General features: G+C 40.8%; 1 protein-coding gene across 1 annotated transcript in view; it reads right to left on the bottom strand.

Moving 5' to 3' along the window:
• Positions 1-2,275: 2,275 nt before the first annotated feature.
• ADGRF1 (adhesion G protein-coupled receptor F1) overlaps positions 2,276-14,598 on the bottom strand; it is a 31,306-nt gene continuing 18,983 nt past the window's right edge. Inside the window, exons 10-15 of the mRNA XM_052649411.1 lie at positions 12,749-12,937; positions 9,443-10,807; positions 7,546-7,587; positions 6,522-6,581; positions 3,059-3,125; positions 2,276-2,398 (exon numbers count right to left, since the gene is read on the bottom strand). Coding sequence (XP_052505371.1) covers positions 2,310-2,398; positions 3,059-3,125; positions 6,522-6,581; positions 7,546-7,587; positions 9,443-10,807; positions 12,749-12,937 — 1,812 coding nt within the window. The 3' untranslated portion in view covers positions 2,276-2,309. The remainder of the gene's footprint in view (positions 2,399-3,058; positions 3,126-6,521; positions 6,582-7,545; positions 7,588-9,442; positions 10,808-12,748; positions 12,938-14,598) is intronic.

The raw sequence follows: 14,598 nt of genomic DNA, 5'->3' as shown, positions 1-14,598 counted from the left end.
TGAGTCTGAGTGAACTCCGGGACTTGGTGATGGACAGGGAGGCCTGGCGTGCTGCGATTCATGGGGTCACAAAGAGTCGGACACGACTGAGTGACTGAACTGAACTGAACTGAATTAAGGTGGAACAAGCTGATAAGGGTGGGGCCCTAATCTGATAAGATCGGTGTCCTTATAAGAAGAGGAGGAGGCACCAGAGAGCTCTATTTGCATGTGATGAAGAAGAGGCCATGTGAGGACACAGACAAGACAGAAGCACAGTCTCACCAGAAGACAAGTCTGACGGCACGTTCAACTTGGACTTCCCAGCCCCAGGACCGTGAGAAAATACATTTCAGTTGTCTAAACCACAAGTCTGGGATGTTCTATTACAGCAGTCTGAGCTGACTAATATATTCCTACAGATAGCCGTAAATATGGACCTGATTTGCTTTCATAATCACAAACTGCTGGGTCTTAGGACATCAGCTGCTACTGCTAAGTCACTTCAGTCATGTCTGATTCTGTGTGACCCCACAGACGGAAGCCCACCAGGCTCCCCCGTCCCTGGGATTCTCCAGGGACGAACACTGGAGTGGGTTGCCATATCAGGGCTTTGTGTAAAATAGTGGCTAGAAGAGACCTGAGCTCCATTGCAGACCAAGCAGTCTAGGATTCTAAGTACAATGAAATAAACAATGTCAATCTGGCTAGACTGACTTACATAACCCCTCTCTTACTGTAATTCAACTTCTATAACGTCTATCCAGGCACAGCCATTTCCCATCCATGTCGCCCTGATCACATGATCTCACCTCTCTGTGCCTTAGTTTCAGCTGCCATATAACAGGGATAATAATATCCCCCCCTCTCAGGCTTATTGTGAAGATTACATGAGATAATAAACTCAAAGCAGATACATGTATATGTACGGCTGAGTCCCTTTGCTGTTCACTTGAAACTATCATGACATTATTTTTTAATTGGCTCCATCCCAACACAAAATTAAAAAGTTATTTAAAATAAATAAATAAAAAATAAATACAGAGTACAGCCTGACACATTGTGAGTGCATATATATCTTGCTTCTTCTTTTTTGATTTCTTACCATCACCATCAGCATCATTATCCTCGCTACTGCTACTGAAAGGAGTGGATACTTCCTTTAAGAAATACCGCTGCAGATTTTTTAGGAAACTCTGGAAGCAAGGATGACTCAAAGGGCTTAGTTCTTCTGGCTCTGTGGTCAGGGCTGAAATTCAGGTGAGCTCAAAGTGATAGCAGTATGGAAGGGAAATGTCACTTCCTAGAGTGTCTTCACCTGCTGCCTTTTATCTCATCCAAAAGTAGCGCCAATTATACATGTAAGTAACTTCCAGTAAATGCCTACTGTATGAAAGAAAACCTGGGTGCTTTAAGGTTTTCCTGAAAACCGACAATCAAACTCTCCCTCCCTTTGCCTCTGACATAGAGAGAATTCTGGGAGGAAGAAATAAAGAACTGAACCTCACAAGGCTTGATTAGGATTGCAGGTAATTTTCAAGGCTGTTGCGGGGCTGTAAAAATCAACTAGGAACCAAAGCCCTAAAGTGCCCAATACCTTTTTAGGGTCGTCACAATGTTTGGGAAGTCACTTGACCTGTCCAAACCTAAGTCTCCTCATCCCTTCATTCTATCTGCCCAGACTCTTCAAGTCACTGGAATGGGACCAGATGAGAGTTCTTTGACAAATACTGCATTTTATATATATATATAATCACATTGTTATAGTTTCTAAGTCATGGCTACAAAGCTGTCTGAAATGGACACTTTCTATTTTGCTTCTGATTAAACTTCAAACGTCAGTGACTGAATCTAAAAAATAAGAACAAGCAAAAATTTGACTGGAAATTGGGGAAGAAAATGCCTTTTCTCTAGGAAATTTCACCAGTGATTTTCTTATAAGAAAGTAAACATGGTCCATCAATGTATTTAAAGTGATTTCATGACATTTCCTTATTCCAATTCAGATAATTGGAAATGTCACATGCATAATGCTAATTTATGAAAAAGAACACCACAGTTTGTGGCAGTGAGAAGCTAGTACAACTGACAAAATTTCTGACACAAAATTAATCTTCTATATTTATGAAGCAATTCCTTTAAATCAAACCATACGGAAGTAAATCTCTCCATTTAATTGAAGATAAAAGATGGTGGTCATGAAGCTGCTGAAAACTCTTTATTTTATTTCCAGATTTTTAAATCAGAAAATTCCATTGAATATTATTTCTTCACTGACATTGAGCTCTGAATGTCGATTTACTAAAAAAAAAACAAAATTATCCTTGATTTTAGGATTCCCCGCTTTGTTCAGCTGATGAAAACTGAGTTAGCATGATGTCATGTGAGGATTCTCCAGTATAAGAAAATACATAGAGGCCTAAAAGAGGAAAAAGAGAGTAAGAATTATTGCTGTTATGTTGGAACAAGCTAAGATCAAAATTAGAGTAAGCTTATGCAATTCTTTACAATTCTGGACAGACTCATGAAGAACTTAGGGTACACAGCATTTTATTAATGCCATCGAAGCTTACATCTCTCATACTTCTCTCATTTGAGAAGAGAAACCCCACGTTTTCAGATCCTGGGGAATGAGATAAAGGTTTGAGACCACTGAATGTTACTGCTGGAAGGAACCTTAGTGGTCTCTTAGTTTTTCATTTTACTGATGACGAATCAATGTCCAAAAGGGTAAAGAGATTTATTAAAAGCCCTCAGGCCGATTTTGGTGCAACTTTTGTCATGTATAGCCACACATTCCTTTATTTTAACCCTAAGACCTTTAATTACACAAATAACATATTATCCCCCACCACTGCCCACAAAAGCCCTCACACTGGTTGGTGGCAGTAATAACAGGACCCAATGCTTTTGGATGAGCACGTTGAGCATTTGGGGTGGGAAATGCTTTTTCAAGTTAAGACACTTGAACTTTATCTGAAATTCAAAGAATTTTGATCAGAATCTAAAGTGAATTACCCATGATAGATGCATATTCTTTCTTCCTACCCTTTGGAAACTTCGGTCTGTTTTTACTCACCTTTCTGTTGGAATGGGTTGAAAGTCTTTTCGAATCTGAGTTTGACAGATGAATCTGATAACTTCTGCTACACCAAAGAAAACCAAGTTACTTAGGCATTCAAAGTATTCTTTCACATGCTTCCTTTTTCATTCACATTCCCTCAAAAGATTACAAATGCTAATCTTTTCTTCAGCCAAATGTTCTTTGAAGATGAAAATCTCATTTTTGTCACCTAATTTGAAAGTGAAACTGCTGCTGCTGCTAAGTCGCTTCAGCCATGCCTGACTCTGTGCGACCCCATAGACGGCAGCCTACCAGGCTCCTCCGTCCATGGGATTTTCCAGGCAAGAGATACTGGAGTAGGTTGCCGTTGCCTTCTCCAGAAAGTGAAACTGGAGGAATACAAATGGAGAAGATGTGAAGCCCTCATTGACCACAGCTGCCTTCTGAAAAATGAACATTTTATATTAGAAACAGGGAGAAAAAACTACTGTTGGGAATCTTTACTTTTGGGTTTATTTTACTTTTGGATGTTTTTCTTTCTTTGATTATCCAGTGAGGAAAATTCTGACTCCTTGTTTGTAGGGTCGGGGGTGTCCTGTCTTACTTTACTAAAGGTTTGTCTTTAATGCAGTCACACAGGGTGTTAACTCCTTCCTTTTTTTAAAAAAATTTACTTTTAATTGGAGGATAATTGGAGGATATATTATAAAATACTGTGTTGGCTTTTGCCATACATCAACCTGAAATCAGCCATGGGTATACATAACATACACATGTCTCCTCCCTCTTGAGCCTCCCTCCCACCCCTCTAGCTTGTCACAGAGCACTGGACTTGGGCTCCCTGTACCATACAGCAAATTTCCTCTGGCCTTCTATTTTACATACGGCAATGTGTAAGTTTCAAGGCTACTGTCTCAGTTCACCCCACCCTCTCCTTCCCCGACTGTGTTCACAGGTCTGCTGTCTACATCTGTGTCTCCATCGCTGCCCTGCAAATAGGTTCATCAGTACCATCTTTCTAGATTCCATATATATGTGTTAATATTTGCTATTTGTTTTTCTCTTTCTGACTTACTTCACTCTGTATCATAGGCTCTAGGTTCATCCACCTCATTAGAACTGACTCAAACATATTCCTGTTCTGGCTGAATAATATTCCATTGTGACATTGTGATGATGACTGCAGCCATGAAATTAAAAGATGCTAACTTGTTGGAAGAAAAGTTATGACCAACCTAGATAGCATATTAAAAAGCAGAGACATTACTTTGCCAACAAAGGTCCATCTATCTAGTCAAGGCTATGGTTTTTCCAGTAGTCATGTATGGATGTGAGAGCTGGATTATAAAGAAAGCTGACCACCGAAGAATTGATGCTTTTGAACTATGGTGTTGGAGAAGACTCTTGAGAGTCCCTAGAACTGCAAGGAGATCCAACCAGTCCGTCCCAAAGGAAATCAGTCCTGAATATTCATTGGAAGGACTGATGTTGAAGCTGACACTCCAATACTTAGGCCATCTGATGCGAAGAACTGACTTGTTCAAAAAGACCCTGATGCTGGGAAAGATTGAGGGCAGGAGAAGGGGATGACAGAGGATGAGATGGTTGGATAGCATCACCAACTCAATGGATACGAGTTTGAGTAAATTCCAAAAGTTGGTGATGGACACAGAGGCCTGGCATGCTGCAGTCCATGGGGTCACAAAGAGTCTGACACAACTGAGTGACTGAACTGACTGAATAATCCATTGTACATATGTACCACACATTCTTTATCCATTCGTCTGTTGATTGACATCTAGATTGCTTCCATGTCCTAGGTATTGTAAATAGTGCTGCAATGAACATTAGGGTACATTTGTCTTTTTCAATTATGGTTTTCTCAGCTCATTAGTGGGATTGTTCAATCATATGGTACTTTAGAAAAGTGAAAGTGTTAGTCACTCAGTCGTATCTGACTCTTTGTGACCCCATGGAGTATAGCATGCCAGGTTCCTCTCTCCATGGCATTCTCCAGGCAAGAATACTGGAGTGGGTTGCCATTCCCTTCTCCAGGGGATCTTTCTGACCCAAGGATGAAACTTGGGTGTCCAGTATTGGCAGGCAAATTTTTTAGTTTGAGCCAGCATGGAAGCCACAGTAGTTTTATCCTTAGTTTTTAAAGGAATCTCCATACTGTCCTCCACAGTGACTGTATTCATTTACATTCCCACTGACAATGCAAGAGAATTCCCTTTTATCTACACCTTCTCCAGCATTTATTGTTTGTAGATTTTTTGATGATGGCCATTCTGTCTGGTGTGAGATGGTACCTCATTGTAGTTTTGATTTGTATTTCTCTAATAATGAACCTTCTTTTCTTAATAGCAGAGAATTATTCATTAATTTCACATTTTCTAGCTCAAGGCATTTTAGTTCTTCAAGACATACAATTAAAATCACAGAGCATTAGAACTTCTGCTTTGACTAACTAGTCCAACACTGAATTTTTACAGTTTGAGAACATGAGACCAAAAGTTACTAAGTGACTTTCCTATGATCACACAATCAGTTGGTTACAGAGTCAGAAATACAGGGCAGGTCTCTCAATTCCTGAGTCATGGGTCCTAATTCACAGCACTCTCCAATGAAATGCAGACCTAGGAAAGTTACTTTAATGCCAGAAGCCAATTGCCTCACTGTTTCTTTATTTCAAAAGTTTGTTTTATCCCATATTAAAAAAAAAAAAAAAACCTCTAAATAGCTATGTATTTTTTTCATGCACTTAGGTCAGTTGATTTTTTATCAAACACAAATTTCTGCTTTAGAATCCTTTCTGAAAGACCCTCCATGTCTTACTGAAAGATAAAAGTATGAGGAAATGTCAAAAATACAAAATAGGGAGGCAAGTACTTTGGTTTCTAACTGTACGGTTCCTTACATGGATTGCACTTTTGTGGCAAAGAATGAAAACAGAAATCCTGTCTCCATACAAACTTGGCAGTTTGTGGACTAAAGACCTAAAATTGCAAGGGACAAAGTTTGTTATAACAGCATAAGAGAGAAAATTCAAAGAGAGAATTCTTTATATTAGAAGTTAATGAAGACTTTCCACTCTGCTTTTCTGGAGAAGGAAAAGGGGTCTACAGGAGATCCAGAAAGTTAGGCAGAGAAAAGGACCCTAGATGTTGGAGAACAAGTCCGACTACAGCAAGTGATACGCTCCGAATGAATTTGCTCACACGAACCCTGCAGACCCCCATGTCTGAGCATCTTTGAAGCTTTCCACACATTTGCATTCATTCATTCACTCACTCATTCACTCACTCACTGAAAAGCTTTCTGGTGAATATTGACTGTGTGCTGGACATTGTGCCAGATACCAGGAATATAATGCAACAGAAACTAAATGGGCTTACACAAAACTGGGCCTGTTGTGGGACTGTGTAAAAAGTACAGAACTTCACGAATTGCCTCCATGATAGCAGGAGATAATTACCTCTGAAGCCTGGTCCCAACAGCTTAAAGGAGACAACTTGTTGAGTAGCAGCTGTCGCAGCTATAGGGCAAAAAAGATATACTGAGGAGCTACCCATATGCAGTCATACATAGACATATCAAATACAAAACTAGTAAAATTGTTATTTAGTAACAGTATTTCCCAGCAGTGTTTAATAGACTATAAGCATAGAGATCCGATGAAAGGGTTTTTCTTTTATGTCTTTTCTTACAAAAAAATCAAGAATGACAGTACCAAAAGCTATAATAATTCAGATTCTAGACATTAGTAATTGGCAATAATTGCTAACTTGAAGTTTATCTTTGAAGTGAAGAGTCTCCTCGCTGACTAAATGGTGAAAACCACAGAATTATTTATTTTTATTTAATTATTTCCTTACAATCCTTCCAGTCCAGAAGAAAGCAGATTACTTCCTTGTAAACAGGGGTTTGGGGGCATGTACAACAACAATTATAATAATTATAAAATATCCTTATCTTCTTATTAAAACAAAGGCTACGTTTATTAACTTACTGTCTTTACTTCTCTCGGCAGAATTGCTAAAAGCTTGGAAAAATAATGAAAGTAGTATAAGTTTTTTTTCAATTATCTTTTACTTGGATTAGTCATCCTTCATTAAGAATTCTATTTCATGTTAGAAGCTACAAAATATTTACTATATAAAATTCTAGAAACATAGAAATAAATAGACTTTTCCAGCATAAGGAAAGTTTTTTTGCTGGCTAATTATGCCAAGTCAAAATTTGAAAGTAAAATCAAGTTTCCCCCTTTCTTCTACAGTGGTCACATTATATGCTGTGGTTGATTCACTATAGCTCCATTATCAGCAAAGAGTGTTCAGTTTCTTTGTATCCTGACTGAACCTGCCTTTTGTAAAATTATAGAACTTTTTAATGAAAGTACCCATGGTCTAACCTCTTATATATGAATAAGGACCTTAGAACTGAAGGGGAGGGATTAGATTCCTGGGTTAAAGGAGGAAGAGAGAAATGAACACACATACCTTACTATCCAAGAGAATTCCAAAACATAAGATGAAAAGACCCTTTAAATGAAGAAATAAAGCACATGTATTATCTCTTCCATTTCCAGAAAAGAAAGTTTTTATATTATTACTATTCTATTATATTCTCCAACATTGAAATTATTTCCTTGTCTGTCCCACTACTGGCTGTGGGTTCCCTGAAGACAAGGATACTATGAAACCTCCACAGTGCCTGGAGTAACACAAAGTACTCAACAACTTTGTTGTTGTTGCTAATTAAATTACTGAGTAAATAAAGTTTGAAACACATGTGGAGCTTCATGTTCCCCTTTGTATCATCCTAAACCCCAAATAAAGAACTTCCATTTGCTTCTGTGTCTTACACTTTCTTTAGACATTAAACGAATGCCAACTCAGCATCTTATGATGTCAGCTGGCTCTGAAGTCCAAGGCTAAGTGGAGGAAATTGACTATATCAGCACACTTTCCATCAGGTCCAGCCCCTGGGGAATCCTCGGCAGCGTCTTACATGGACCCTGAACTCCTCCTGGTTGGAGCATCCTCAGTTGGTGCCTGTTTAGACAGCATATCATCAAGGACCCTGGACGAGAGCTCCCTAAACCTGTCACCATGAGGTGTGTGCTCTCCATGACAATCCTTGTGCCACCACCTAAACGTACCCTGGTTTGCTGAAATAGGTGAAGAACCAACTGCTTTCTGGAGACATTTACTGACCACTTACTCTGTGCCAGGCACAGTGCTAAGTGCTGAATGATCTCACTGAACCCTCGTATTTACTCTAAGATACAGGTAATAATTGGGTTTCCCAGGTGGCAGAGTGGTAAACAATCCACCTGCCCATTCAGCAGACGTAGGAGACCTGGGTTCCATCCCTGGGTGGGGAAGACCCCCTGGAGTAGGAAATGGCAACCCACTCCAGTATTCTCGCCTGGCGAATCCCATGGACAGAGGAGCCTGGCAGGCTACAGTCCACAGGGTCTCAAGAGCTGGACAAAACTGAGCACCAGCACCAGAGCACACAGATGATAATATTATCCCTGTTTACCAGATAAAAGAATTGAGGATAGAAAAATTAAATAACTTACTAGCAGTCACAGAGTTGGATAACATGACATATTTGAGCCCAGAGCTATTTAACTCCAGAGCACAAATATTTAACCACCACTACCCTGAGACATTGTCCAGTGTAAGAGACCCAGCCAATATTCTTTGAACCAGGATTGAGGGCTCTCTTCCAGATTCTCCAAATCTAAGGAATACTTTGCCCACCTACTTGCGGAACACTCCTTGATCATGGCGTGTAAAACCCGTGCTTGGCAGCAGAGGTCCGCAAACCTTTTCTCTAAAGAGTCAGAGAGTAAATATTTCTGGTTTTGCAGGTCATCCAGATTCTTACAACTGCTCAGTTCTGTCCATGTAAGGGAAACAGCCACAGACCCTATGCAAATGAACTGGCATGGCTGTGGTTCAATAAAACTTTATTTACAAAAATAGTGCTGCCTGCAGTTGGCCAGGCACTGCTCTGTGGCACACCAGGGACTTCCTTTGCACTATTCAGACTCAAAAAGTATTCTTGGTTTATTTCCTTTTCCCTGTGTGCCTTCACAGAGATCAGCACAAGACAAAGAGGGCTGGGTCAACAGCAAGGGAGATGAGTGTTAGCTACGTGAATTCGAACATTTAAAACCCTGGAATGGATTACTGAAGAAGCCCCGTATTTACTATCAGGCAAAAAATGAATCTTTTTCTTCTGTTCACTGTTGTAGGCGGTTTTGTTTGTAATAGTCCTGCTGGAGGCAGGGAGATGAGATCATCTCCAGAATGGTCTTCCCATCCTCAATTCTCTACACTCCAGTTTCCTGATTATACGATAGGTTATTCTCATTGTTCTTACCTGGAATGCATTGAGAAATGCGAAAATAACGTGCCAAGACAGATTCCAGCCGTCCACCATTGTTGCTATGCCGAAACCCCAGGTGAGCCCCAGAAGAGGGGTCAGGACGAGGAGGCTCCTCCCTATACGCGTGACAGTGGCCTTGTGGTCCTGGGCCAGCCTTTCTCCAACAGCTGGCTTTCCGAGCTTTGTGAGAACTAATAGCACCACAACCAAATTTACAGCCACGATAGTCAGGGCAGGAACCACAAAGGCCAAGAGAGGCTTGCTCCCGTCGGACCAGTTAAGCCAACATGCATCCTTCCTTTTGTAGCCATCGCTGGGCTGCGTGACCACAATGGTGACGATGGATATAATGAGAGGGCACCCGTAGCCCAGGCAGAACCCGGCAGCCACCATCAAAAGTGTGGCCATGTGATGGAACACGAAGATCACCCGATATGCCAGCAGGAACCCGAGCAGAAGCATCCAGAAGAACAAGGAGAGGTAGAAAAAGTGTGCAAAGAACACAGCAGCTGTGCAGACGCCAGAGTTTGTGTCCACCGTGGCAGCAACAATAAACCAGACGTCAGCAATCAGGAGGCACAGAGCTATGTTCACTAGGCAGATGTGACGGCTGTGTGAGGTTTGGTTTTTGTTGACCTGCTTCCAAAACAGACCTTCGATGGCCAGGCATAAGATGAGACTTCCGATGGAGACCCCCAGCCCCACAAAGGTGATCCATTTCACAATGGGGACGATGGCAGGGGAGACAGTGGGGGACATCAGCATGGAGAAGGAGGTCAGGTGAGTACAGAGGCATGTCACCGAGTTTGCAGTTTCATTCTCTAAGTGGCAGCCGGTATCTGTCCACTGCAAATGACTGAAATCCCAAAACACACAATGAGGTTGACTCAGATTCAATTTCATCTTAGAAAAAGTCAGGGAAACTTCATCGATGGAAGAGTTTGAGATAATAATGGATATCAAGGGCCCATTAACCTGAGCATTTATATTTTTAGCCATGGGTAGAATGTTCCCCAGGGTCAAAGAGGTCATGCTGATGATAGTATGTAGAAGGTGCCTCTTGAATTGTTCTGGCCCAATAGACACATGGCCTGTGATGGGACTGGGGGTATTTTGGGGGGGAAATTCAGTCTCATAATTGTAACCTTGATTGCTGAGATTTGCAGATACTGGAATCCCTTTCCAGTTAATGAAGTCTCGAGAAAAAGTTAGAGGCAAAGCTGTCGAAGGTACTAGAGCGCTGATGTTTTCCAGTGATGCTAGTAACTGGGAACTGGCATTCTTTTCTTTCTTCAGCAACACTGTCCAGTTGGTTAGCGAAGCTGAATTAAGGATGTGATCAGCTATATTGATGACATTCTAAAATACAAGGATGAAAGTCAATTTGGATTTTGAGTAAACTGGTCAGAGGACTGTGGATGGATAGTCATTAATCTTAAGGTCAAGAAAATTGCCCGGAGAATTGGCTCAGTCGAGGATCACACATTAAAACTTAGCAGTGAAATATAGCATGGTGCTCCATACAGGGAAAGCTTTGGGCTAAAGAAAAAAGACCCACAGAGTCACGTCAGTTCCAGGGTGAACACCTGCCAGGAATTCATAAGCCAAACAGGGTTTAGGCATGAAGAAGGAGAATGCCGCAATGGGGGCTACAAAATGTGCATTTTCTTCCTTCTGAGATAGCAAACAGGACTGCACACCTCCTCAGGCTGAGGGTCCAAGAGTGGGATGTTCTTTGTAACTACTTTCCCATATTATGTTTATTTTGCTAACATCAGAAATTCTAAATTCATGTCACGAATGTTCAAGCTTTAATTCATGTATATTTATGACATTAACAGAGGAAACTAAAAAACAGAAATTCTTAAACCCTGGACATGCAATAAGGAAACATTGAATTGAGTTGTGGGTTTTAAGGGTCATTTTTAGTTTAAGACATTCCTTTTCCAAACATCCCTGAAAGGCAATGTTTTCCCCCCTAGGACCCTCACTCACTCTTAATGGCTCTGGTCCCCAGGCATCTGCTGTGGGCATCTGCCACTCTAGCTGAGTCTTACCCTGAGCCCTCTGTGACTCCTGGCTCAAATCCCATAGTGGGTATTTTTTAATGCTTTCAGCAGTCTCTGCCTTCTTTTGGTCTGTGTTTGCAGCTCCATTTTCCCCTTCATTTCATTTTTAGCTTTTTTTGTGTGTCATTTTGTTTTATTTGGTCTCATTAACGATACATACTCAGACCTTTTGGAAAAAAAAAAAATCTGAGCATCTTTGTTTCAGGGAGTTTCACTTATTCACATCTAATGTCACTTCTGACATAAAGCGTTCACCTTATATAGTTAAGGACCATTGTGTGATTATGTAACAGTATACATAATATAAAACCCAATTTTGTAAAATATTATATGTTTTAACATATAAAATGCATACATCCAAAATTTTTGGAAAGATATTTATTTAACAAATAGTTATTGAGTATCTGCTATGTGTCCCTTGTCAATCTTCTAGGTACTGAGGTAACACCTAAAATGTAAGCAGTGGCCATTCTAGAGTGACAAACTTACATATCACTTACTTTTCTTTTTGTTTATTTTCATATCTTATAGTGAGCATGTCTTATTTGGGGAATTTTTAGGATGCTTAGGGCTGGTGCATGGGGATGATCCAGAGAGATGATATGGGGTGGGAGGGGGATTCAGGATTGTGAGCTTGTATACACCCGTGGTGGATTCATGTCAATGTATGGCAAAACCAATACAGTATTGTAAAGTAAAATAAAGTAAAAATTAAAAAAAAAAAATTAAAAAAACCTCTACACCTGAAACTAAAAAAAAAAAGTTGATTTTAAAATATCCAAACTAAATCATGAATTCCCCACTCAAAAAATGGAGTTCTTAAAATATGCTAAATAGAAAATATATAAATATATATATATATATATATACTAATAATATACTAGAGTCAGAGCTTATAGCCACGGGAAGGAAAAACTGCAGACTCAGTATTAAGTATCAAAAAGTTGGCACCTGTGTCATTCAGTGTCACGTAGGGCAGAGACTTACACATTTCCCTTAGCCAGGTGTCACCCAGGCGGCCTGCCTGGAGGCAGCTCTCTCTTACTTTGTACAAACATAATTGAATCCAGGGGTTTCTTATACATTGCAGAGGAAGCAGCGAAGCTCACACAAAGACTGTTACATGGCTCTTTGGTCCTTTTCAACAACATCTCATCAACTGGGGCTTCTGCCATTCCTCCTACCAGATCGAGCATTTAAAGTGAGCTGTTCGAGCTCACGCAGACTTTACCTCCATTGTCGAATTGGACACCATGAAGCTTTTCTTCAGAGATGAGATATTGCCCAGAATTGACACCACGGAAGCCAGATTCCCAGCTGTGGTTGATGGGCTTTGCTGAATGACCATCGAAAGCTTCTGCACCAGTGACGACACAGCTGCCTCAGTGTCAGTATTGTTGCTGGCGAGCTCAGTTAAGTTCTAGGAACAGAAACGGTTACATTCTAAGAAACAACGTAATGCTTGTGCTTCATCAGACTTAAATCAGTTTCATGGCCACATATAACTAACATACGGTGCTTGATAACCTAGGATAATCATATAACAATGACAATAACACCACAGTGGCTGTCCTTCAGTGCTATTTTCCATACACTGCTCTAAATGCTTTACTGGGGATTCACTGGTTTGATTTAATCCTTCAGTTCAGTTCAGTTTGGTCACTCAGTCATGTCTGATTCTTTGCGACCCCATGAACTGCAACACGCCAGGCCTCCCTGTCCAGCATCAACTCCCAGAGTTTACCCAAACTCATGTCCATCGAGTCGGTGATGCCATCCAGCCATCTCATCCTCTGTTGTCCCCTTCTCCTCCTGCCCCCAATCCCTCTGAGCATCAGAGTCTTTTCCAATGAGTCAACTCTTTGCATGAGGTGGCCAAAGTATTGGAGTTTCAGCTTTCCTTACACTACCCTTTAAAGGAGTTTCCATGATTATTTTCACTTTGATTAAGGAAATTAAAATTTGAAGAGTTTCATTAAAAAGTATTTTTATATAAATTATGACCCTAATTATACAGAACCTGAAGTTCAGTGAGATTCAGTGACTTTCCAAACAGTACCCCGCTAGGAAGCAGAAAGGCATGGTCTGCTTGGCACTAAATATTATATCCGTTTACTATGCTGAGAAATCCCTGTAGAGCAGGGGTCCCCAACCTCCAGAATCTAATACCTGATTATCTGAGGTGGAACTGATGTAACAATAATAGAAATAAAGTGCACAATAAATGTAATGTGCTTAAATCATCCAGAAACCATTGCTCTACCTCCCAGTCCATAAAAAAATTGCCTTCCAAATCGGTCCCTAGTGCCAAAAAGGTTAGGGACCACTGCTATAAAGGATTTAAATGGCTGTACGTGGAGATCTGACTATACTTGGTCACTGGATTTGGGGTTTTACTTTTTCCTTGAGGCTCCCACCTGCTTCCACAACACTGAGCTAATTTGGAAGGCAGCTAGAAGGGATATTCTCCTTACTCAAAGCCTGTCAACCCTGGAACCCAGATCCCTCTGTTTTCCTTTTTACTCTTCTCAGTTGACAGAGCTGTACTCTGCCTCAGGCACCTGGGATCTGCTTGTCCTTATATCCTGGGGTGGCCTAGTCCCAGGTATGGTTTATGTCCAGAGCTGAAGCAAAGAAGACAAGAATAAGGATAAGCCCCAGAAGTCATCTGCTCCATTCTCCCTCCCAAGTTTACAGATGAGAAACTGAGGTCCAGAAAGGGAGGGTAAAGCTTCCACAGTCCCTTCATGAATACCATGGTGGGTTCTCTGCTTCTGAAGTGGGGTCTCTAGCTGGGACTGAAGCCCTGTTCACTATGAAGGTGTATTTGCAGGACCATATCTGTGAACTGGTCTTGAAGTCCCTTTTCCACACCTGAGTTTTAACTCCTCACCATTTGCTTCCATTTTTCTATTTATCAAGTCTTAAGTACTTGAATCTTCCTAAGAGAGCATCATATGAAGGTCATAGCCCTAATCCAGTGACCACATTTCTAGTTCAACACTGTTGCTACCTGAGGAACCATTAGCCCCCTAGTTTCTCCTTTTATAGAAGGAAACTGGTAAGGGGCATGGCCCTGGA

This window comes from Budorcas taxicolor, chromosome 11 (assembly GCF_023091745.1).
Source record: "Budorcas taxicolor isolate Tak-1 chromosome 11, Takin1.1, whole genome shotgun sequence".
NCBI lineage: Eukaryota > Metazoa > Chordata > Mammalia > Artiodactyla > Bovidae > Budorcas > Budorcas taxicolor.
Note: the sequence above shows the minus strand (reverse complement) of the source record. Positions and strands in the feature narration are given on the sequence as shown.